Source organism: Xenia sp. Carnegie-2017, unplaced genomic scaffold (genome assembly GCF_021976095.1).
Source record: "Xenia sp. Carnegie-2017 unplaced genomic scaffold, XeniaSp_v1 HiC_scaffold_16, whole genome shotgun sequence".
Classification (NCBI taxonomy): Eukaryota; Metazoa; Cnidaria; class Anthozoa; order Malacalcyonacea; family Xeniidae; genus Xenia; species Xenia sp. Carnegie-2017.
The window spans coordinates 6,046,905-6,072,175 of NW_025813469.1; the positions used below are offsets into that span (position 1 = coordinate 6,046,905).

General features: G+C 43.5%; 3 protein-coding genes and 1 non-coding gene across 4 annotated transcripts; all 4 read left to right on the forward strand.

Annotated features, from left to right (window-relative positions):
• The first annotated feature begins 5,087 nt into the window (after positions 1 to 5,087).
• Positions 5,088 to 5,162, forward strand: Trnaa-ggc. The gene has a single exon. It is a non-coding gene; the product is annotated as a tRNA-Ala (tRNA).
• Positions 5,163 to 10,531: 5,369 nt separating this feature from the next.
• Positions 10,532 to 13,093, forward strand: LOC124435907. The gene has a single exon (XM_046985838.1). The coding sequence runs from the start codon at positions 10,532 to 10,534 to the stop codon at positions 13,091 to 13,093; it is 2,562 nt and encodes an 853-aa protein (XP_046841794.1).
• Positions 13,094 to 13,264: 171 nt separating this feature from the next.
• On the forward strand, positions 13,265 to 14,152 carry LOC124435908. The gene has a single exon (XM_046985839.1). The coding sequence runs from the start codon at positions 13,265 to 13,267 to the stop codon at positions 14,150 to 14,152; it is 888 nt and encodes a 295-aa protein (XP_046841795.1).
• Positions 14,153 to 14,169: 17 nt separating this feature from the next.
• On the forward strand, positions 14,170 to 14,958 carry LOC124435910. The gene has a single exon (XM_046985840.1). The coding sequence runs from the start codon at positions 14,170 to 14,172 to the stop codon at positions 14,956 to 14,958; it is 789 nt and encodes a 262-aa protein (XP_046841796.1).
• Positions 14,959 to 25,271: the final 10,313 nt, after the last annotated feature.

Sequence of the window (25,271 nt, forward strand, 5' to 3'; positions counted from 1 at the left end):
CTCCACTATTGATTCAGCGTTGTCGAAAATAGCAAGCTGAAAAAAGTATTCAGTTCTAAGATGTGCCAAATAATGCTGAACGAAATCGTACCACAACTTACGGATTAAACTGTGCACAAGGTACCTAACTCTGTATGTCTCCACTTTGCACGTTCTACCATGAGATTGTGCTATGCCCAGGAAAAAATAAAATCTACATAGGTGAGCGGGTATTTCATAATTAATAAACATCCGCTTCCTCCAGATCAAAATTCTTAAAACTCACGACTTTGAAATTTTACACACGTCACGTTGTACCGGCAACCGATAAAATATACTTTTACGTGTACTTACATAAATCCAGGGTGTTCTTTAGCAAAATATTTGTGGTGTTTTTTGATCGAACTGATCCAGCCTCAAGAAATGCAAAACCGGCTTGCATAACTAAGATAAAAATAAAAATTTTGTAAAATATTTTATTGTCTTTCATTGCACAAATATGCTTCACATTTAACTATGTCATTAAAAGTTGATGAAAGCATTTTCCTAAGCTTGGATTTATTTAATGCAGCTTATTTGATACTTTTTTCAGTCTTTTAATTCGATAAGCTTAATCTGATATAAAATAAGCATCTTTTACTTGTGTTGTTTGACACTAGTAGTCCAGAAATGAACAAATTCTGCAAGTGATCTAATATAATCACTAATGTGACAGCTAATGGATATCGAGTGCTTGGTAGTGGGAACTATGTAGCAGGTATCGGGTATTGAATACCAGGTTTCATGTTAATATTACTGTGTAACTGGTACCGGCTCACCAGGCACTGTCAAAAAAGTTATTTATTGCATTTTTCCTTTAATATGAAATAGTTTTATTAGTTAATTAGGTTAGAGATCCAGCACCTGCAAAAATTGTTCATAATTTTAGTACTACAGGCCGGGCAGTAAAATAGTCTAAAATAGTTCGAGTTCCTAAACATAAGTACAACTGTAAAACGAACATTATCGAATTCAATTATACTATATTTTTTTACAAAACATGTACACTGCTTAGTGAAACTTCACCTGCATGGCCAGGAAAGTTATACTTTATATAAGCAACTAGCTTGCGGAAACTTTACGAGTCAGCACATTGCATTCTACATATGCAAATACACGTGTAGACCCTACGCCAAAAAAGTGAGAAATTTTTCTATACTGTATTTCCATCATGTTAATTTAGCTCGAATATATCTTTCAAAATTGAATACTTAAAAAACACCCTAGATTTATCATATTTTAGTATTGGAGAAATCAGTAAAAGAAAACGGATTGGCAAAAGGGCATGAGGAATTGTATACAAGAGGAGATATATTGATTACATTGCCGTAAATTAAAAGCTTTGTTGAGATTCCGCTGAAAAAGAAAAATGCTTTGTATAAGAGGCAAGATTGTTGTTTTCGCTGAAGCACAATAGTATCGCTTCCGCATCTTACCCGTGTCCAATCATGATGGGGTATTTATGCTTTAATTTTGTATATTCAAAATAAAGAAAGTGTTCACTATCTTAATAGACTTTCTTAACTTTGTCCACTAGAGAGACGCTTTTAGTTTTTACAGGTAATCTAATTCTAAAGGTTTCATCCAAAATTTGCAAAGGACTAGAATATTTACATTTGAGTCTGACGAAGACATCCAAGAACATGTGTTAGAAAAATTGATTAACAAAAAATCCTAAGGATAACCATTTTGTAAGAAAGTACAAATTATTTCAAGTAATGTTTCGCCTTTACACAAGATATCATCAGACTAATAAATAAAAATTGTAAAGATGTTCGTCTATGCATAATTAAAGATTTACATGTTAGGAACGTGGCTATAAGACTTAGGGAGTTTCGTGTGATTATTAAAGCAAAAAATATAAGAAAAAATATAAAGTATGAAATGTTAGTGAAGATACAGATGCTACAAATGAACATAATGGTGTACTTAAAAAAGGTCAAGTGGAATGGATATGACTTTGATATCCGGTGTGGGTGCTAGTTTTGAAATTAGGAGGCTTTGATAAGTCATCGGGAGGCTTTCGTGGATCATTTGAAATGTTACCTTAACTATATTGAAATTTCTTACAAAATTGCTTTTGTAGAATTCTATGATTTACAATTTTTTGGCATAAATCCGTTTCATGCCTTACAAGTCAGTCGCTCCTATCCAGGAGGCTCTCTATGCAGTAGTTTGAAATGATCCAAGAAGAAGTAAAGCTAGAAATTTAATCCATTGTTTAAAGCTTTTTTCAAAAATTGTGTATTTTATTTATTTCGGTCATGTACTATATCCATATTTTTCCTGTCACTTTCCTGGAAACAGTCCCCAGAAAAAATTTAAGACCTCGGTTGAATTGAAAACAACTTTGAAGTGACCTAAAGTAAAGGTTTGAGAAGATTATATAAATCTGTAAGTACTTTCATTCATCTTTCTTGCCTATCTTCTTCCTCCAATATCACAACAAGAGCAAGTTCCCAGAAATTGTGCAAAAACATGCTTTATCGACTTGACGCATGAGAAGAATTTTGCAGGGAGCTTGGGTTGAAATTTGAGTAAAATTTAGAAATAATTATGAACTTTGAGGAATTTTTTAATTTTTGATACTTTTTCTACAATGCTAGACCAAAGTTCTCTAAATTTAAACCAAAACTTGTTTCAATCAATCCAACTCAACAAAAACAGCCCGGTAGTATTTAATCCAAATCGGAAATATAGATAGTTTTAAATTCTGTGAAATATATTTAAATCTAGTTGATTAATTGTTTTAAATTGTTAAGAGTTGAGAAAACATACAACCTCACGGAATTCTTGGCTCATTAGCTGAGCTTTATAGCGAATTGCCGGGGACAGGTGCTTCCCTTTTAGCAAACAGGGGCAGACAAAATACTTAAGCAGCTTATTGAAGGCTGTATAGGCGTCTTTCAACACACAATATGCAGGGAGAATCTTCTTTTGCCAACTTTCACCACGAAAAACAAGAATTTCTCTAAGATTTAAATCGTGAACGGTAAGACTAATATTGGTAAAGTGGTAGTTCCACGAATTTTGGTTTAAGTTTTTAATATTTATCAGTTGTTATAATAAAGAAGATAAATATTTAATATATTGATCAAGTATTAAAACTTGTATCAAGTTGAAATTTGCACTTGCTCTTTGAATAAAAGTACTCCTCAATAGATGGTGACTTTATTTCAAAACCTTACAGTATTGTTTCTTTGCACAGTAGTTAGGGCATTTGTTAAGATCTTAGCAACTACATAAGTTTTTCCAACCCTACATATATTTTTGAAAATAGTTTGCAAAGTCTTTAAAGAGCTTTTCTACAGATATTTGTGTACACTAGCTACTAATGGAATTGTTAAACCTCCATCTTTGAAGTATATTGACGATTTTGAATGATACTTTACAATGCAAATACTGAGAGTAAGTAACATCCCCATACATACACAAAGCAATCCATTCACTTAGGCAAATTGCTCTAAATTCTATAACTGGCAAGAATCAACAAGCATTGTTGAATCATATCTTTTTCTTTCTGCAAAAATCATTCATTTTGAATGTTTTATGTACAGGTACAAGTATTTTGCAGTTAAAAATTTTTATTGTACTATATTACAGGCTTGGCATGATCAGCGTAAAGTATATAGGGGCCGTCGGGCTTTAGCCATATTTAAATCTTTTGGTACTTAAACCGAAGAAATATTGCAACTTATTATATATTAACATATATAATCAGCACTCACAGATGTTATAGAGTAACTTATTTAATACATCTCTTGTACTATTAATACAACTGCATCACTATTGTTATTGTAAGCACAATTAAACGCAGTTATAACCAAATTTTATGTGGGAAGTCTCCTTGCTTTAAATAGGAAATAAATTAAATAGGCGTGTTTAACCCTACTATATGGTTTAACTTTATATCTGAAGCATCAGCTCCCTCCAGAGAAACAATAAAGTTAAAGTTTGGGATACCATAATCAAACCAACATTTCTAAACTGTTAACTTACCAGCAGGTCCAAAGACTGAGGTCATTTGGCATTGCTTTTGACTGATACATTAAATTATGTACACTCGTATGTCCATTATAAACAGTTCATTGCATTTCACCAGGACGAGTAATTGCTGTCACTTTCCTATGATAAAGCCAAAGCATTTATCCTATGCTCCTCCTTTGCTGCACACTGAATCAGTATATTGCTAAAGATGCCAAAGGTTCAGTATTTGATAATTCCAATTGGGTGATCCTTTCCCACGTCTTTCCCAAATGAAATTGACGCTTTATTAAAAACTATACTTAGCTCTGGAACTACCAAAAAGTTGAATTATGTCACTGTATATGCATTGTTACATGAAAAAACCGACTAAGAAAATGCATAAGCTCTTGATTCCATCACAAACTGTTCCTTTTGGGCAAGTAAATGTTTCAAAGAATATCCATAACCCGGGCAAGATCACTTCTTTTGAATCTCCAGTTGACTTCACATAATACTGGATCTGTCACTTTCAATGAGGAAATATTATATTCTTTTGGAAGGTTCTATGCGTATGCTACACTCTGCCCTCTTTATGCACCTTATTAACACGTCGTCAAACACCACGTCCCAGAAATCTTAAGCTCTCAATCATTTCAATGAAGCGTCATTACTTTAGGCTTCAACGTAGTGCAAACAACATGAAATTTTGAACGCAAATAATGCTGTGACCAATATATTTGTCTTCCTAAGAATGTTATATGCAGTGCGGTGTTTGAAATTAAATGATGATATGATCTTCGCACTTTGCTGGACAATTTAAGCAATTGTCTCATGAACCTGAAAAATTCATGTGACTCAACGGGATTCTAACCCATGACCTATGCGGTGCCGGTGCAGTGCTCTGACCAACTGAGCTATGAATTCACACAGTGGAGAGCTGGTTGATTTTGTTGGGCTCATGTTTTCTCGTGAATTGTCCAGCAAAGTGCGAAGATCATATCTTCATTTAATTGCAAACACCGCACTGCATATAACATTCTTCATATGACAGTCCAGTCACAAGAAAACATGAGCCCAACAAAATTGACCTGCCCTCGACTGTGTGACTTCATAGCTCAGTTGGTCAGAGCACTGCACCGGCACCGCAGAGGTCATGGGTTCGAATCCCGTTGAGTCATCTGAATTTTTCAGGTTCATGAGACAATTGCTTATATTGTCCAGATAAGTGCGAAGGTCATATCTTCATTTAATATTTGTCTTCCAGTAAACAATTATTATTTTAGTCGCTGTCCTTTTCAGCAAAATCGTGTTTAACTTAATTTTTTATTACTTAGGTTTATTTTTTATGTATTTCATTGCAAACAACATGATTACTAAGACTATATCTCTCCAATATTTTTGACAATGTCTTATTACGTTTATTACCATGAAATTCAGTTTTAACAAAACTTCTATAATATGGAAGGCTTTCAGAGCGTAAACTGGACAAAAATATTGCCGGAAACCCCAACTCAAATATAATGGAATAAAGCATCCATTTTACTCAAACAGATACTGAACACTTACGGGTTTTTGAAACAGTTTTGAAACATTTTGTATTAAATGTAGCTATAGTTTAAAGATTGTTCAACATGATTTCGCATGTTGAAAAACTTGGGCTTACTTAAGGGATGATTCCAACTACATCACCGGCTCCGCTTTTATTCTAATTAGTTAGTCGCCATGTTTTATGGTTATTTTAAGACAAGAAACGAACCCACCATGAATTTTAACTAGCTCCTTATGAGAAACGTCATGCAGTAAGCACGCATTGATTAGATAGTGCAATTAAAACATAAAAACGTGCGTCGATAATTTTTTACTATTTAAGAAGCAAATATGTCCAAAAGGCAGAAGTCAAAGCCATTTATTATAAGTTTAACTTTAGTACGACCTAAAAAATGAAAGATGGTCAAGAGGAATTCTGGCATCACATATTGTAGAACCAAACTACCGAAGATATAAACAAATTTCAATGAAACATTAAGACGAGCAGTTAATAAAGCTACCCAGGCTAAGAAAGAGAAAAAGGGATTGAAATACTTTCCTCCTTGTGAGAGGAATTGGCAAGCCTGGCTAAATTTTCACCGACATGTTGTCAGAACTACATACATAGCAAAACATTAGCTAAAATAAATCTTGAAGTGCCGATCAATCAAATCAAGTTTATAAAAGTTAATCTATTTTTGTGTTTTTAGAAACATTAAAAGTTTCCTAACCCTACTCTAACCCTATAGCTTTAAGCAACTTGCATCCCTATTCTGTTTTTTGTGTTTATTTATGTTGAAGCTCAACTTACAGACAACTACGAATCCATTCACCATTAGGAAAAATTGATCCATGTTGTCATGAAGGACTGTCCTCGTTGGAATGGTTGAATTTGGCATTTTCAACCAACTGCACAAATTTCTTCAATTGAGTTCTTCTGCTCTCTATTCTTTCAAAGGAGTTTTAGCTCTGAGACAACTTCTGCAAAAATGAAAGCCTTGTAACAATAGCTGCCGAACTTTGATACATGTGGGAGGGGGGCTGGGATAAAATTAACGATTGCAGAAATTCTAAAACAATGTATGTAAAATCAAACCGTCAGTTGCCATCAAAAAAATGCTCCATAACGTTTCCAGCACGTTAAATTTTAGTATATTTTGCACTTTCTCTTTATTTTGCAAAATCAATAAATTTCGCACATTCTCTTTATAGCAAATGAAAATATTTGAAATAGAATTTACGATCAATAATTTCTGATCACATGATATTTTCCATAACTTGTACATAACAGGTTAGCAATGTGATCCTCTGAAAAATTCGATGAGCAGAAGCATAGTTTTAACTTTAATCCCAATGACAGATACACAGCTTAAGTTATCTTTACATTTTAGAAACTACACAACAATGTCATATGGATGATTTAGTCACTGGTGGTAGAAAAAAAACCCTTGCTGCCACATCAATAATAAGAGAGTATCATTACATGTTTCTATATGAAGATCGTCCAGGTTAGTAGAAGGACTGTTTTTTGTTGTTGTTGACTGACGTTTCGACAACCTTAGTGGAAACCATCTTCAGAGTCAAATGAAGAGTAAACGTCAGGTTAGCCGTATTGTTATCTGCTCTTACGTCATTGTATTGTGTGTACAGGAAATGTGTATTGTCATTGTGGATTAGTGTGAAGTGTAATGTTTTTAGTTAATCGTTTGTTTGTATTGTGAATTAGTCGTTTATAAGGTGCCATTAATTGCTGTGATCTGTTCAGGGGTTTGTTTCAGATTTGGATACCAATTTTCTAATGTACGCCGTTGTCCATAGTCAGTGCATTTTGCCGAGTCCCAGTCAATGTTGTGCTTTGTGATTCGGTGATGTTCGGCAATGTGATTAGTTTTGTCTTGTTTCTTAGTAGCTCGTTTGTGCTCAGTAAGTCTTATGTTTAAGTTCCTGCCAGTTTCCCCGCTATAGGAGGCGTGGCAGTCGGAGCAGTTTATTCTGTAAACTGCACCTTGTCGTTCGTTGGATTGCTCTTTGTCCTTTATGTTGGTTAGTACTTGTCGTAGCGTTGTGATTGGTTTATGTGCGACACGTATGTTGTATGGTCGTAAGATACGCGGGATAGTCTCAGACGTACTTTTGATGTATGCTATCGCTGCGGTTGTCGCTGAGTTGTTCGTTTCGTTGTGTTTGTTGGGTTTGTAAGTGTTGCGTTTGATGTAGTCAAAGTTATAGTTGTTTTTGTCAAAAACACGTGCTTTCGTTGTGTAGAGCGTCCGGTGAATCACATATGATTTGTGCACGTCTTGTTAATGTTCTGATTGTTGTGGCTTTGTATGATGTAGGGTTGTAAGATGATTGGTTTAGTAGTCGGTCAGTGTGTGTTGGTTTGCGATAATCTGCTGTTCGTAGTTTTTGACTATCCTGTTTTACCAAACAGTCGAGAAAGGGAAGAGTTCCGTTTTCCTCGACATCTTTGGTAAATTGTATGTGATTGTTCTGCTTGTTGATGTGAGTTTGAAAGTTATCCATCTCGTCTGTATGTAGTGCTGTGATTGTGTCATCTACGTAGCGAAACCAAAAAGGCAGTGCATGTTTGTAAGTCGTGATCGCCCGTTCCTCTATAGATTGCATTACAATTTCAGCAACTACAACAGAAACGGGTGAGCCCATTGCTGTTCCATGTAATTGTTTTGTATTGTGTAATGGAATTAAGTCGAGATGAGACAGAGCTCCAGCAGCTGCATAATGTCTTCTGTCGGTAATGGCAGTACGTCCGTGGTGTCTGTAATGAGGGTTTTTTAAAAGTAAGTGCCAGATTAAGTGGAATACTGGTGAACAATGATTTCACATCAAAAGACACTACTGTATGGTTGTCCGGTATTTGTATAGTGCTTAGTTTTTAATGAAAGTTTCAGTGGACTGTAGCTTTTCTTGAGACTAATGTTAGATTTTCTCATAGGGAAGATCTTGCTGATAAGTTTGCTTACTAATGATGGTGATTGGTCTAGTTTTAGTTGTTCGTACGTTTGTCTGTCATTAAAAGGGATTCAGTAGTATAGAGACTACCGGTTCTGGCGCACCTTACACCTTGAGACCTAGTATACGCAAAATTAAGCGCCCCAGCCCTAGTTCGTTTACACAGTACGAAGTATACATGGGTCCCGACAAAAAGACGCATAGATGTATAGAGGGTTCAGTGCATACATGGGTCACGATAAAAAATCGCATCGGTTCTGGTGCACTTCACAGTTTTAGAAAGAGTATACACAAATCTAAGCGCCTCGGCCCTAGTTCGCATATGTGGTTCACATACATAGTAAGCACATAATAAGCACATAGGTCGGCACAAAAATCACATAACAGCGAAGGCCAAACGCTGGACAACGGCATGAGCCAAAGATGGCTAACGCACCCCCCGCACCCGCGCAGACGGCCGTCGGGGGTCTAATAGTTCAGATGTGATAATTAGTTAGTACTCGTCGAGAGGGTTCCCCTCGAGGACCCAGTCCAGCATGCAGAGGTGGGCATCTACTCGCTACCTGGCAAGCACAACTTGCCGTTGCAATTCCTCGGGACCAGCCAGGAGGAAGCGGTGAGGCCATCCCCTACATCACATCAGCTCCTCAACTAGCTTTTCTCGGTGCCCAGGCGACTTGACATGCTTACATAGCCATTCCACATCCCCGCAGCTGTCGTCACACAAGTGGCAAACGAATTTCATAGCTTTACCAGCCAACCACGCACGATTATGCCGCGGACCATTGAAATGCCCGGTTAGATTCATGATGCTCATAGCGCCAGTTTGACATGCCAAACACTCCATACCACTGACGCTATTTCATACACACCGTTTTATTCAACTACTGGTTTTCCCTCGTAAACAAAAGAGATGTTCACTGCAGTGATTTATTATGATCACAGCTTCGGTCTGAAGCCCTGGCGTGGGTGGGGTGATAAAAACTATCACACCAAGATGATGCAACACTGTCAACGACGCACAAAGTTTATGTCTAGCGTGAATCGCCATCCGCCACTTGACGCTGGATTTTTTTCAGAGCGTCCATGCGCCCGAGCTGAATGCCCTCCTCACGCCCGCCCGCACGTGCAGCTTCCAGCTGTGCTTCTAGCTCTCGCGTCTGTTCGCGGAGAGCTCTCTTTGTCTGGCTTCTACTGTCGTCTTTCAACGAAGCGGAGCGCTCTGCATCACCCAAAAAGAGCTGGTACTCACTTTTGTTGCAATTGCTATCTCGAAGCAATCGGCTTGTGATCAGCAAGATTGTTCGGAGCACGGTCACGGCGACGTCCGAATGCGATCGTGTTTTTCAGCTTTCTTGGCCAGTCTGCGGCTAACAACCTGACCAGCGAAAGTGGCCGTGCCACAAACAGCTGCTAGGCCTTCAAGTGCGATTCCGAAAGGAGTTAAGACGACGGTACTGAGTACAGCCACGCAGCTAACAGAGCTGCCCACAGTGATAGCAGACAGGGCATTGCCCGCACCGTCTAACCTGTTCACAGCTCGTTTGTACATTTTGTAGGGCGTTTGGCGGGCTTCCTTTTCCGTGTGCAAGCGAGCTTCGACCTCTGAAATCTTCTGTAATCGATACGTATTTCCAGCATCGCTCGCAGTAGGCAGCGTAGGATAGAGAGGCACCGTCGACACCGGAGGTGAAGAAGGGGGTGTTGTATAATTTAGGATATTTCATTTATATTTTTTTTATTGCATGCCAGATTTTATAAGTTCCCATGCAGAGTTTTATGTGTGCCAAAATTATAATTAAAAATTAGGGTGTATATACTTAACACTTCCTAAGTATTTTCTCTCTTAATTAATTCATGTTGTAATAGTGCACGTAAGTCACGAAATGTAAACATATAAATAGACTCAAATTTGTAATAGTCGGAGAGATTGTGTAGATTGTTCATTGCTAATAAACTCCATAAAACAAACCGAATCAGAGTGCAGATCAATTTTCTGGACGAACTAAGTGAATTCTGCGACAAGTGGTCCTTCGAGCCGGATAGTATGGAGGAGTTAGCAAGAAAGAAAAGAGTACGAGCAGTTCATCGCGGTTACCTGACGAAAGTTGTGGCGTCGGCAGCAGGCTTAGTCGACGCATTCGATGAACGAAGAAAGAATGACGCGGAAGAGCAACGCGACAAAATCTTGGAGACAGTCGCTATGTTCCAAAACCTGGATGAAGACATCCTTAACTTGATTGCTGGGGACGAAGAAGCGTCAGAACTTGACATTGTCAGCGAAGTCGAGGAAGCTGGAAAAATAAGTTCTGAAGCAAAGTCGATGGCGAGGAAGCTTCGCCAAAAGATTGACGACAATTGCGTTTCGGAAAATAGAATGAACAGTTCGTTAAGGTCTGACGGAGGAGCGTCGGTGACCAATAGAACAGTTTGCGCAAAATTACCAAAGCTGCACGTTAAACGGTTCAATGGAAATGTTTGCGAATGGCAGGAGTTTTGGGATTCCTTCGAAAGCGCCATTCACGGAAATGGAAGTTTGTCCGACGTTGACAAATTCAATTATCTTCGGGGACTCTTAGGCGAACCAGCGAAGTCATGTATCGCGAGATATTCTTTGACTTCGGCGAACTACAACGCTGCAATAGACGCGTTGAAGGAACGCTATGGGAAGCCAGAATCGGTCCAACGAGCGCACATGCAAAAACTTTTGAACTTAGATAGAGTGAAAGATCCGAGAGATATTACGTCTCTTCGTCACTTGTGTGATAGTGTCGAAGCACATCATCGAGCTTTGGATGCATTGGGAGTGGACAGCGCTACGTATTCATCAATCGTGGTACCTTACGTTTTGAACTTGATACCGGAATCGATTCGATTGTTGATCACGAGAGGCGAAAACTTCCATCAGTGGGATATGGACGATATGTTAAGAGCGTTAAAGTGCGAAGTTGAGCTGCGAGAAGAGCATCGAGTTCAGAGAGAGCAACGAGAACGGCATGGTGATCCTGAGAAGTCGTCAAATGGAGCCAGGCGGAACGATACGAAAACAGCAAGCGCCCTCCTGACAAAATTGGGACCGGTTCGTTGCGCATTCTGCCTGGGATGTCATCGGCATGAAGAATGTGAGAAGATCAAATCAATTGAGGAACGTAAGAATATTATTAAGAAATACGGTCGTTGTTATATTTGTTTGGAAAAGGGCCACAAGGCTCGTGACTGTGACAACAATATTAAATGTAGTATATGTAAGAAGAATCACCACAAGGCTCTGTGTGATTCGGGAAAGGAAAGTAAGCCCCAGGGAACTGTTGGACAAGGGGAGGTTGGGAATGTAGATACCAATAGTAGTAATACTCTATTTGTAAGTCCTAAGAATAGTTGTGAAAAAGCAGGATGCAATGTTGCTTTGCAAACTGCACAAGCAAAACTGGTTGGTAGTAAGTCGGGACGAGTAAGGGTTTTGTTGGATTCTGGGAGTCAGAGATCATTTGTTACTGAAAGGACGGCTAAAGCGTTGGGATGTAAAGTCGTTCGTGAAGAAAATCTGAGAATAGGAACGTTTGGGAAAAGGGCTTTAGAGAACGAGTTGAGAAGGGTTGTGCGATTGGATTTGAGTTCGTTGTCGGGTGGTGAAGTCGTATCTATCGAGGCATATGTTGTACCAGAAATATCAGTAATTAGTAATCAACATTTGGAGGTGGTTCGAAATAACTTTGAACATTTGAAGGGGTTGTGGTTGTCTGATGTTTGTAAGGTAAATGAGGAATTGGAGGTAAACGTACTCGTGGGTGCGGATTACTTGTGGTCGTTGCAGAAAGGTCGTATTATGCGAGGGAAGCAGGGGGAGCCTGTGGCTATCGAGACGGTGCTTGGATGGGTAGTTTCAGGGCCGGTTGGAAGCACGGATAAGAATCAACCCGCCACTGCTCAGGTAAATTTTTGCTCCGCTAATAAAACTTGTATCAACGTAGAAAACTTTTGGGATTTAGAAAGCCTAGGAATTAAGGACAAAGTAAGTGATGTGCATGAATCGGTCATAAACGATCTTAGTTTTGACGGTACGCGTTATTCAGTGGGGTTGCCCTGGAGGGAGGGTCACGATCCTTTACCTACTAACTATGACTTAAGTCTTAAGAGAATGAAGGGACAAATCAGACGACTAGGTAAGAACCCAGAATTACTGAAGGAATATGACACTATCATTAAGGCCCAAGAAGAGTTAGGCATCATAGAGAGGGTAGGAAAAGATAGTGTGATTAATTCTCATGCCAAAATACATTACATGCCTCATCAAGCTGTCGTGCGAAAGGATGCCAAGACGACAAAGGTTAGAGTGGTTTATGACGCAAGCGCTAAAGTACTCAAGTCAAGTGTCTCTTTGAATGATTGTTTGCATATCGGACCTTCACTTAATCCACTTTTGTTTGATATTCTGCTTAGGTTCCGTGAGCAAAGAATAGCGCTAATAGCGGACATAGAGAAGGCCTTCCTAAACATTGAAGTGCACGAAAGGGATCGAGATAGCCTAAGGTTTTTGTGGGTAGATGATGTACTGCGCAACAATTTGAATCTTGTAGTTTACCGTTTTGTAGAGTCGTATTTGGGGTGAATTCGTCACCATTTTGCTTAATTCGACGTTAAGGCATCATATTAGCAAATATTTACAGTGCGATAGGGAATTTTCAGAAAAACTGCTAAAAGCTTTTACGTGGACGATCTTGCCAGCGGTGAATCTAGTACAGAGCGAGCGTATCAGCTATATCGTAAGGCCAACGAACGCATGAATGAAGGCGGATTTAAGTTACGCAAATGGCGGACTAATGATAGTGCGTTAAGATCGCAAATTGAAGAAGATGTGCGTGACGTGGAAAGTAGTTGCGTTGATGAGCAAACGTATGCGAAAACCACGCTTGCTCAAGTACAGGGTCAATTTGGTAAAGTATTAGGGTTGGAATGGGATAGCGTCGGGGACGTAATAATATTCGATTTCGAAAATTTGAGTGCGAAAGCGGAAAACACGGAACCGACGAAGAGAAATGTGTTGAGTCTGTTAGCTTGTATCTTCGATCCATTAGGGCTCTTGAGTCCTACGATTGTTAAAGCTAAAATTCTCTTTCAAGATATTTGTTACAGTGGCGTGGATTGGGACGATACATTGCCTAAAAGTGTGAAAGAGAAGTGGGAGAAGTGGTTGAGAGATCTAAAGGAGGTAAAGAGTGTTTCAATAGGCAGGTACTTGAGCGGCGTGACTGACACATCTGGCTCAGAATCAAAGCAGAGATATTTTTTGCATGGATTTGGGGATGCGTCAAAGCGAGCTTATTGTGCGGTTGTGTATCTAGTAGTTTTGAACGGTAACGATGTTCGTGTTAAGTTGATTGCCAGCAAAACAAGAGTAGCCCCGATGAAAGAACTTAGTATTCCGCGGTTAGAATTAATGGCAGCTAGAATATTGGCTCATTTAATGTCTGCAGTCAGGAAAGCGTTAGAGTCAGAGTATAATTTTGAGGGCGTTAAGTATTGGACTGATAGTATGACTGTTTTGTATTGGATAGTCAACTCAGGCAATTGGAAGCAATTTGTTCAGCATAGAGTTGACGAAATATTAAGGCTTAGTTCAAAACAGAGTGGAGTCATTGTCCAGGTAAGGAAAACCCTGCAGATTTAGGGTCGCGAGGGGTCTTGATGACTGAGTTAAAGAACGCGGAGGTTTGGTGGTCAGGACCGTCTTGGTTGCGGGGTAGTCCAAGGCATTATCCTATGGTGAAGGAGATAGTTCCCACAGTAGACAGCAAGGTTGAAGAGAAAAGGTCATTTGTTGTTAACCTAATCATAAGTGCAAGGTCATTGTTTGGAATTGGCAATGTCATTAGCATAAGTAAATACAGCACACTTACACGGCTGTTAAGAGTTACTGCGTGGGTGAAGAGATTCGTCTATAATTTGAAACAAAAAAGACTAGGATTAGAAATTTTTACCGGACCAATAAAAGCGAGCGAAATGAATGATGGAGAATGCGAGTGGATAAAGTCAGCCCAGCTAGAGTTACGAGAGCAACCCGAGTTTAAGCAGTTAGAAAGACAGTACGGACTGATAGAAATGAACGGGATACTGCATTGTACGGGAAGATTGGGTGAATCAGATTTGGAGGCAGAAGCTAGAGAGCCGATTGTTTTGCCTAGGAGACAGTATTTCACAGAGCTAGTGATTAGGCAGTGTCATGAATCTGTTATGCATGGGGGAGTTCGGAGCACGTTGGCGCAACTGAGGTCGAAGTATTGGGTACCCAAGGGCAGACAGGAAGTTAAGAGAGTGAGCGGTGGATGTGTAGCTTGTAAACGATGGAACAGTAAGCCGTGTACACAAATAAAGCAAGCAGCGTTACCAGAGTTTAGGGTTAGGAGAGCCGCACCATTTGAAAATTCAGGCGTAGATTTTGCAGGACCTTTGTACGTAAAACAAAGGCAAGTATGAGCAAGGTGTACATTGCGCTGTTCACCTGCTGTGTGACACGCGCGGTTCACTTAGAGTTAGTGCACGATTTGAGTGCAGCGACATTTCTGCGCTGTTTAAGAAGATTTTTTGCAAGGTTTGGAACACCGAAACTTATTGTTTCTGACAACGCCAAAACATTTAAAGCCGCAAAAAAGACGTTGCGCGACTTATTTCAATGCGAAGAAGTAGATAATTGCCTTAGCGCTAAGAACATTGAGTGGCGATTTAACCTAGAGAGGCCCCATGGTGGGGAGGGTTTTTCGAAAGGATGATAGGGCTAGTGAAAGTCTGTTTAAGGAAAGTTTTGGGCAATGCAAAACTTACTTTCGACGAACTGACAACTGTTCTAGCTGAAGCTGAAGCTAAATTGAATTCTAGACCCTTAACGTATGAGTACGAGGAAGTGAATAGTGAAGTACTTACTCCTGCACATTTAGTCTATGGTAGGCGCATCGTGACATTACCCGATAGCAAGGACTCAAAAATTAATGATTTAGGACAAGATTCGACTAGAACAAACACTAGGACACGATTCAAACATTTAAGTGCCATACTGGAGCATTTTTGGAGCAGGTGGAAACGGGAGTATCTCACGAATCTTCGGGAATTTCATAAGGTTGGGATGGCAGACAAACAGTCGGCGATAATTAAGCCAGGGGATGTGGTCATTGTGTTTGAGCAGGGTAAGAAAAGGGGGGAGTGGAAGACAGGTGTGATTCAGGAATTGATTTGTGGCAAGGATAAGGTCGTTCGTGGTGCAAAGGTTTGCGTGATGACAAACGGTCGTCGCCAGGTGTTGAATAGAGCGATTCAGCATTTATATCCAGTTGAGGTTAAAGACGAGAGTAAGGTTGAAGGGGTTGTTAAGGAGGATATGGTTAGCGGATGTAAGGAGAAGACTAAGAGAAAGGCGGCTTTGGACGCCAGGTGGAAGGTTAGGGCGATGCTTGACTCCTGAGTGAGTCAAGGGGAGGAGAGTGTTGTATAATTTAGGATATTTCATTTATATTTTTTATTGCATGCCAGATTTTATAAGTTCCCATGCAGAGTTTTATGTGTGCCAAAATTATAATTAAAAATTAGGGTGTATATACTTAACACTTCCTAAGTATTTTCTCTCTTAATTAATTCATGTTGTAATAGTGCACGTAAGTCACGAAATGTAAACATATAAATAGACTCAAATTTGTAATAGTCGAAGAGATTGTGTAGATTGTTCATTGCTAATAAACTCCATAAAACAAACCGAATCAGAGTGCAGATCAATTTTCTGGACGAACTCAGTGAATTCTGCGACAGGGGGCGCGGAGGGCTCACAAAAGGTCATACTGTATAATATAAAACAAATTCCGAAGAAGCAAGACATCATGAGATTGCAAAATAAGAATCAAAACAAGACGAGATGTGCCATCACCCCGCCAGAAGAGATGGAAGTTCCAACCCCAAGCCTCTCGCAGTTTACCGCTGCTCTCATGATACCACTGGTTTTCAGCCCGCTCAAACCAGAGACTCTGAATCTGTACCTTGCCATTCTTCAGATTCGCACCTCCCCAAACCGCACCACCACAATGTCCTGTCGTACGAGATCAGGCAGCGTTCTTGTAGCAATTTTCAGTAAACTACCCAAACGATCACCAACGCCATGGAGTTCGAGCTTGTTTACCTTCAGCAGCGCGACAGTATAAGAGAGAGTGCCCTCGATATCCTCATTCCCAATTTTTGTTTTGTTTTGCACCATATCATCCTGCAAACGAGCAAGATGCTCCTCCTGATCACTGATCACCGAAGCAGCCACCGTCTTCTCCCAAGTGGTCGTCCAAAACGCCATGTCCATCTTAGTCATCTTGCCTCTGACGCCTCCAGGCATAAAATGACGATCATAATTTATAAGTTTGCTCTCGGGTATTTTGGAGTAGGTCTCAAGCAAGGCCGCCAAATCACCGAACTTCTGCCCTGACCCCGGTACGCAAGAGCATGCTGTCTGATCTCCTGCAACTTTTGCCTCGCCAGGCGAAACTGGGGATGGCCGAAGTCGACTACGGTGTTAGCGACCACCTCAAAAAGATACCTGCGGACAAACTGTTGGTTTACGATGTTCAAAAGCACGCTATTGTCAGCCACAAAGGCAAGACGCATATCCTGATTCACCTGGGGCTCCCTGAGATTTGCTTCAAACCCTTGAGGGTTTTCCGTAAACAATTGTAGCAGCTGCGCACGCGGAGGGGAATAGTTGCTTTTAAGAAAGGCCTCGGGAATCTTCTGGCCCGCCAGAAAGCGTCCAAAGACGAGCAGCAGCAAGCGAACGAACTCCCTCTCTTTCCGAGTCTGGAGAGAAGGCGAGGTTGTAGTGACCTCCGGTAGTTGGTTTTTCAAACGGACATCAGCGACGCTGTCGCGAACTTGATCTGTATCTTCAGGATATTTCAGCAACCTGGATTTGACTGCACTCAGGACCGACTCTCCATTGAGAAGCTAAGGGTGACCCTAGAACAAGTCATAGAGCTCTTTTACGCTTGGGTGCTTTTTTAGCTCCAGCAAGCTCAACTAAGCATGGGGGTAGCTTGGTATATACTGCAATGCTTTGCGCAGGAAGGAGATGAAGTCTCGGTGGCGATTTGGTGCTCCAGCCCCCTTTGCTCGGGCCCCTTTGGGGAGATAACCCAAGACCTCCATAAAGCACTAAGCGCGTTTGATAATGTGCTCAGGTTGGCTCTCGATAAACTGGAGGACCGCCAGCCGCCGAGCCTTTGGGATGAGGGAGGCCGACGGATAACCATCCGCCACCCGCTCAAGCCACTATGGGAGACCATCGATGATCCGGACTCGAATATGTTCCATTTTCTTCAAACATACGCTTAAAAATCTGGTGATATCCCTCCTGAACTTCTTTCTTTAATTTTGTTCAGATTTTTCTGGTAATGACGGAGAAAGCAAAGCTTTCACTGAAAGTCCACCGCAATAGATTTTTCGTCGCAATAATAGGCAAATCGCTGATTGGTGCAGTCCATAGCGAGGATCGGTTGCTCGCAGCGGGTCAAGAGTTTCTCGTACAGTTTGAAGATGACAGCTGGTTTATTGCCCGTGCCGCCGAGGAGCGTATTAAGAAACCGCTTCACGTTCGACTTATCCGTGAATCGGAAGAGATAGAGTAAGTTTGTGTTAACCTTCATGTCCTTTATGTTGTCGAAGCTCTGGGAGAGGAAGAAAACGTTCAATTTCAGATGATGGCTATACATCGTAAAGAACTTATAGAAGCATTCCCTCTGCGTTCCGCATTTGCGATTCATGACGCGGATGTCGTCGATGATGACGTAGGACTCCGGTTCTATACTCGTATCCTAGATTGATTCAGGCATGACGGAATAATGCTTCAAGACCGTATTTGGTTGGACATATTGATCTGCGGAGGTGTTCGAAATGATGTACAGCCTTTTCGGACGAACGTGAGCAAGGAGCCGCTTCATGAAGAAGCTCTTGCCCATATTGCTCTGACCCAAGAGCAAAACATTCTGCCCCATTTTTTGAGTGAAGGCAGAAGCTCGTCAAACCATTCTTTTTTGTGAAAGTCAAGCCCGGGGATAGCGGGGTAATTACCGCCACCAGTGCTAGTATCCCATTGGGACGACTGATGGCGTCGGGACGACTGATCTGGGTGAGGGGAATAACAGCCGAAAATCCATTTCGGAAAGATATGCACCGCTCTGAATGTTGAACGACTGGCCTATGTGGGCGCTCGTCTGGATCGAGGACGCTGCCCGCAGGGCCTGGGAGATGCTGTTGCTGATGGGGTGATGGAAACGTGAAGCCGTCGCGGGCGCCAAAGCAAGGATATTGTGTGCCAAACTTGTGGCTGACGATTTCAACCTAGAAATGGCCCTCGATTTTGCGCGATTCACTGCTCCCATTTCCCGTGCGCTTTGCAGCATCCAGGAGCATGCTCTTAAATTCATCCAAACCGCTATTCTTTGCTCGCCCCGTGGTCTTCCGTCGTGTCCTTGCCGTTCTTCTAGGCGCTGCGCGCTTCAACGCCCCCGTCTTTTGTCTTGTTGTCGACCTTGGCGCTACGCGTGTTCTTCGAACTGTTCCCGTCGTCGTGCGAGTCTATCCATCCCTCGAACTTTTCGCAGCACCGCCAATCGTCTGATCGCGAGATGGCATATATTCCACGCGGTAGTCGTCGGAGGGATGAGACATGTCGCCGTTAAGAATACCAACGCCGAAGATACTGTCAACGACGTTGTTCCCCAGCGAGGTGAGCGCACCGAGGCGAAGGGGATAGCGGAATTCTTCGCGTAAGGGGCCATCCTAGTGGCGGCTCCCAACAGCCTTGGGGGAAAAGCCGATCCTCAGCGGATCATGATTGTGGTTTGCCATTCAGGCGGAGGCGTCTTCATTTGGTTGGCGATCCAGTCTCCCGCCCCCTTTCCCATCAGCATGGGGAGCAGGCTCAACCCCGCCAGCGCCCAAGGAAAGCCTCCACGCTGCATGAGCATTTGTGACTTGATCGGGTCGCTCATCGCTTTTTGCAACTCCGACGGCGACACACCGGCCCCCAGGCCTAACATTCGTGGGAGGGGAAGAAACCCGCCATATTGGCGGTTTGTCGTCTCGAGGTCACCCCCGCGATAACGGTGGTTGCTCATTTTCAGATCACTACCTTCCATGTTGCTAACGATAAAAACTTCACACTTCAAATGTAATTATGCTATCATATGTAATTACTGTATATCTCAGACGACACTTCAGCTGATGCCTTACTCTTTCGACATCGTGTACGTATACTGATCGAGGCACAGAAGGTTCACTTTGATTGACGTGGAGACGTCGGAGGAGAGCACAAACGACTGTCCGCCACTGCCGTGAACTAATAATCGACTGTGAGATTGCCTTGCGCTTTTGCGTTGTCTGTGACAGGGTCCAGATTGAGATTGATCGGGATCATGAACCACTTGTTGCAGTAGTCCTCGGCCGTGATGGGCACTTCCGTGCCGTACGTCTTTCCGAAGAACTCTTGGACCAAGTTGTAGCCTCTCAGGTAGGAACTTTTATTGGGGTCGTAGAAGTGAGTGACTCCTGTTTGGTTATCTTCGCCGCGCTGCACTGCCACGAGAACTTCAGGGGATGATCAAAGAGGTTCTGCTCGTTCACGATGATACGGAGCTGGCTTGAGTTGGCGTGGATCATAGCTAATCGGTTGCTGTAGTCGGCGGCGGCATTTGGAGTAAGTCCTGGTGCGTCTCCGAGCCTTTAGTCGGTGAAGAGAATCATCTTCCAGGGGATCGGGGCATTGTGTAGGAGCGCGAGTGCCAGCGTCATCGTTCAACGACTTCTGAACTACTCTGGGGCACCTGGTGTGAAAATACAGCTCCTTAGCGATCGAAACCTGGTGTCTGTAGTCTTTTTCCATGCGATAGGTGGGGTAGAAAAAGTCGAGCTCTAGCAGTTCTTTACGTATTCTGCTGATAGCGTCTGCGTTATCCACACCGCCCCCTTTGTAAGAAATTATCATGTAGCGACTGAGATCGCCCTTTGGGAGGTCGACACGATTATTCACCTTTGTGCCCGGAGGCAGCCAACTATCCCCACTGGGTAAGACGGGGAGGAATGGGCGAAACTTATACTGAAAGTTCCCGCTGAGGACACGGACGATATGTTCTTGCACCGTATTCAAGAAGGCTTTGGTTGATGCAGGCTGGACACCAGGCATTCTTTTAAGGTTACGATCAAAGTCAGGATCTCCGGCTCCGTCCAACTCCATCGTAGGTCTGCATGGGGATAGCTTTCAAAGCCTTCTTGGGATCCAGCTTCTGTAAGCCGAATAAGTCACTATCCGCGTATTGCAACTTCCCGATCGAACTCTCTATAAGACTCAGGATGTGCTGAACCGGCTACATATCAGCCACGACGCCACTCTGCGTGACCTCTTGTCCGTTGAGCTCCCCACGGATGTTTTTTACCCAACTAAAGGCTGGGCTCGTGGGAGTGAGAAGGTAGTCGCATCCTGGACTACCTTCAAAGGTGTCAGGAGACCACGGATGGGCTCGGGGATTTGGGATGTGTCTAGAGTCGTCGCCATGGTTCACCTTAGGTAAATGCGTCAGTGGCTTGTACCTCCAATTGGATGGAAGGGGGCTGTTTGGTCATGTTTAAACGTGGCAGCCGCAACAAGCGTAGTCCTATCCGCGGTGAATAACTCGCCGGCGGTCAGTTGCTGTCTCCTCCAGCCCAACTTTACGATCCGGGTTAAGGACCTGAACACTGCGGGAAAGGCGATTTTCGTCGAAAGTGCCCAGTTTGAGCTCCATTATTTGAATGTCGGGCCTGAAAGCAACAAGCTGTACGTTGTTATTGGTGACAGCGAGACCGCGCTCAGCATCCTCACGGGGACATACACAAAGGTCGGGCACCTCATCAAAGTTATAAACCAGACTCTGGCCAACGCCGGTCATGACGGTATAGTCTTCAGCTACGAGCGGGCTCAGAGCCGAGTTCAGGTCAGGGTGCCGGCTGGTAAGACCCTGAAGATGAAAAAAGATAGCCCCTCCCTCATCCTCGGCTTAGGCGAGATTGCGACAGGTAAATCGTGGGAGGCCCCAAGTGGCTTCTCCGGAATCGTGAAAACCCTCCCTTATGCAGTAGACCTGAGCGCGGGTCGGCGGGCAGTCCTCCTTTACACGGATCTGATCTACCCCGCTGTGGAGTATGAGGGCAACTCTGACAGCCGGGTCCTCAAAACCTTTCTCGTGCAGACACTCGATGGACTTAACAATTATGTGTTTGCTAAGGCCGACTTGCGGCGTCTACGCCCCTACGAACAAGTTAATGAGGTGTCCTTTTGGTTGAAATTCAACACTGGAAAGTACATTTCCAAAGGGTATCCGATCTTTCTGGATCTAAGAACCGTTGATATCGATTAATTTTAATCAGAGATTTAATGTGCCAAAAGATGATATGAGCAACGTATCAAGCTAATGATGGGCCTTCCATGGTGTTGCTGCAACAGCTCGCCATGATCTCAGGGGTCAAGGTCTGCGAGGTTTCCCACTTCTGGAGTTCGGCGATATTGCCGATGTCTCGCTGGAGGTATGGAGAGCAATGTCTCGGGAAGCGTTCGTCGACATGGGGAAGAAGAACCTACCGTGCGCGGTGCGGCAAAAGGCGGCATTGCCCATTGCGGCCGCTGCCCACTTACTGTACAGGCGCTCCAACACTTCAAGAATGTTTACAGGCGCATCATCGAGAACTGATTAACGCTGGCAAGTGTTAAGAATGACGAGACATTATATGTGTATTAAACTAAGTATAAGATATCTGATCATAGTACTAGTCACATGATCTGGTAAGCACTACTTATTGTATGCTAATTTTACACTTACTCACTCTTTATCTTCTGTTCTGCTCGACACCGCATGGTTTAGAACAACGCTCACTGTGTAACTTAAACAATTAAATATATGTCGTTTTGTTTCTGCTTAAATAATAAATTAACAGCAAGCACCCTTGTGCCTTTTTTAGACTCCCGCTGTGCTTCTTGTAATTATGCTTATAATTACAGTATAAGGAATGGAAGATGGATTACCCCCTCTCGAGCGTTGACATCGAACGCCTCTTGAATGACGAACGAGACCGAGGACGGCTCGTTGGGGTATGCAGCTACGACAGCCTACCACATCTCTACGATGGGCAGTTTTGCATCAGCAACACGGACAACATGTACCCCCTCCATGATCCGGTGGAAGGGGGCACCACTGGCTAACTGTTTGTTGTACTGGAACGCATGTGCTTGTCTTCGATAGCTTTGGACGTGCGCTCGCTGAAATAGAGGAAGCATATACAAAGCCCCAGCTACGAAGATATTTTCTGAAGGCCTTTCCCGAGTGGTCATGGTTACGAATACGTTTGCAGTGCAGAGTCGAGCAACGGCTTTCTGCGGGCGCCATGCTGTCCTGGCGGGCGGTTGTTTATAGAAGAGGGTTCTGTAGAGGGCTTTTAAAAGATTAAGGGGTGTTCGGCGAAGACACTCTAGCCAATGATCAGAAGGTGCTCGACCTTGTGCCTCTGACCACTGGCGGTGGTCATGACGATTTCGAAGCTAAAGAGAAGCCGCCTAAGACACTTAGTGACAAAGCCGTCGCCCCGACAAATCATGGTCGCGTTTCTACAGACGGAACCGTTGCGGAACGCCTCGCAAAGGCGTACTAAAGTCCTGCGGGGTACTGGCGAGGCCGTGCTGCTATCCCAAAGCTGGCTAAAGAGGCTGGCGTCGGCGAAGATGTGGCTCATGAATGGCTAAAAAAACAGGCCATCTGGAAGATCTACTTGCCCACACCAGCACGAAGTTCTATCCCCCGACCTAAGTTTAAAATCAGCACCCCGAATGAGGTCCACTAGGCCGATCTCTTGTACCTGCCTCACGAGTGAGTCGGAAGACGCACATTCAAATACGCATTGATGGTCGTCGACGTAGCAAGTCGATATAAGTAGGCCCAGGCGATCGCAGACAAGACAGCGACCCAGGTTGGGAAGGCGTTAGAGTCTATTGATGCCCGTGGGCCTCTTCGATGGCCTAAAGTTTTACAAGTCAACCCTGGCTCGGAGTTCCGCGGGGCTGTGCAAACAACGTGTGATAAAAATGGTGTCATGATTCGACGGGGTAAGGTCGGGGTTCATAGAGATTAGGGATCGTAGAAAGATTCAACCGAATTTTGGCGGAGCGATTGCTCGGTTACCAGTATCATCGCGAGCTGGCTGAGCCCGGAACCTCGGAACAAAGAATGGGTATCACGGTTACCTGAGGTGGTTAAAGCGCTAAATAATGAAACTACTCGTTTGACGGGCGAAAAGCCCTCCCTTGCGATTCGGAAGAAGAGCGTTAATGCCAAATCCGATGCGCCGGCGCTTTGTCCAGTTAGTTTCAATGAGCAACGCTTGCCATCGGATGTTTGTGGCGGTATTTGTATGCGCCTAGAGAACTCGAGTGTGGCGAAGGGCGTAAGGCGACAGATCCTATCTGGAGCGTGACCTCCCACCAGGTCGAGCGGGCTGTAGTTGAGGGCAGGAAGCCTGTGTTGTATTATTTAAGCGATTGGTGCAAGCGCACGTTTGTGCGCGAGGAGCTCAAGTGGTGCCCTAAGGTACCGTAACACCACCGGCTTAGCCGTGGAAGGCATTTATTTCTGTTATTCTGATGTGATATTCACCTGCGCATCGGCTTCCCTATGCCCGTATGCTAGGGTAGAGACTCCCTCAGCCGCGATCCAGCGCTTCGTGTCCAGCGGGCTCAACGATGTCTTGTTGACGTGCTCGCCGACGATCTGATGCCCGCGACTGCGCAGCATATCCATACCATGGCGGAAGCGCTTTGCTTTGAAGAGCGCCTCTTTGTATTGGGCATGACTGATATGCTTTTTACGACGACCGTTTTAACACCTTTGCCTTTGCGCTCCTCCAGACCATCGGCTTTCAGATAGAGTAAATCTTGGGCCTGAGCCCCACAAACCCAGCAATAGGCAACCCAGCGCACTCATCCTTCATTTTCCCCAGCACCTTCTTGTTGACTGTGCTGAACAGCGGATGGTCTTTGGGACAGTTTCCGGTGTCATACTGACCGGCGTCGCGCCTCATGTCGGCGAACACATCCTCAGTTTGGATATCCAGCACAAGGCTGTTGGTGTCGGAGTAGAGTACCTCTGCTGACGACCCGTACTGCGCCTTGAGATGGTTGTAGTACCAGTCGTACATCAGATGCTTCGAGAGGTTGAGAACGCTCATGCCCACGAAGACCGGCCGGTTGAGCAGCAGACTGCTTTTATTCATGTGAACGGCTGCGAGGTCTCATCGCCAAAGATGAGATGCCGATTGTATGTCGGCTTGGCGATAAGTTTGCGGAGTCTCTCGTCCTCGCTTGGCCGGAGCAGCTTCGCCTCGACACGCTTTCGGAGGTTCTCCATCGTCTTGCCAAATACGCTGTTGTTCAGCAGCTTGTAGAGGTTGACTTCAAAGTCACTTTTGCCTTCTTCTGGAGTTCGGTGTTTTCCTGATGTAGGGCTCCATCCATGGGCTTTGATCGTAGCGGAGTGCCCTGTGGATCTTTTTCAGGCGCATGCCAAGCTGCAGATTCCGATAGTGCAGGACGTATCGGCTCTTGTCGCGCAGATTGGGGACCAGCTTTTCGACCTCGTGAGACGCACCCCCATACATCTGTTTGAAGAGATTTTGCTGGTAATCCGACATCCACGCGTTGTCCACCTTCAGATGTTCTGGCGCTAACGGATATGCATTGTTCTCGTCAT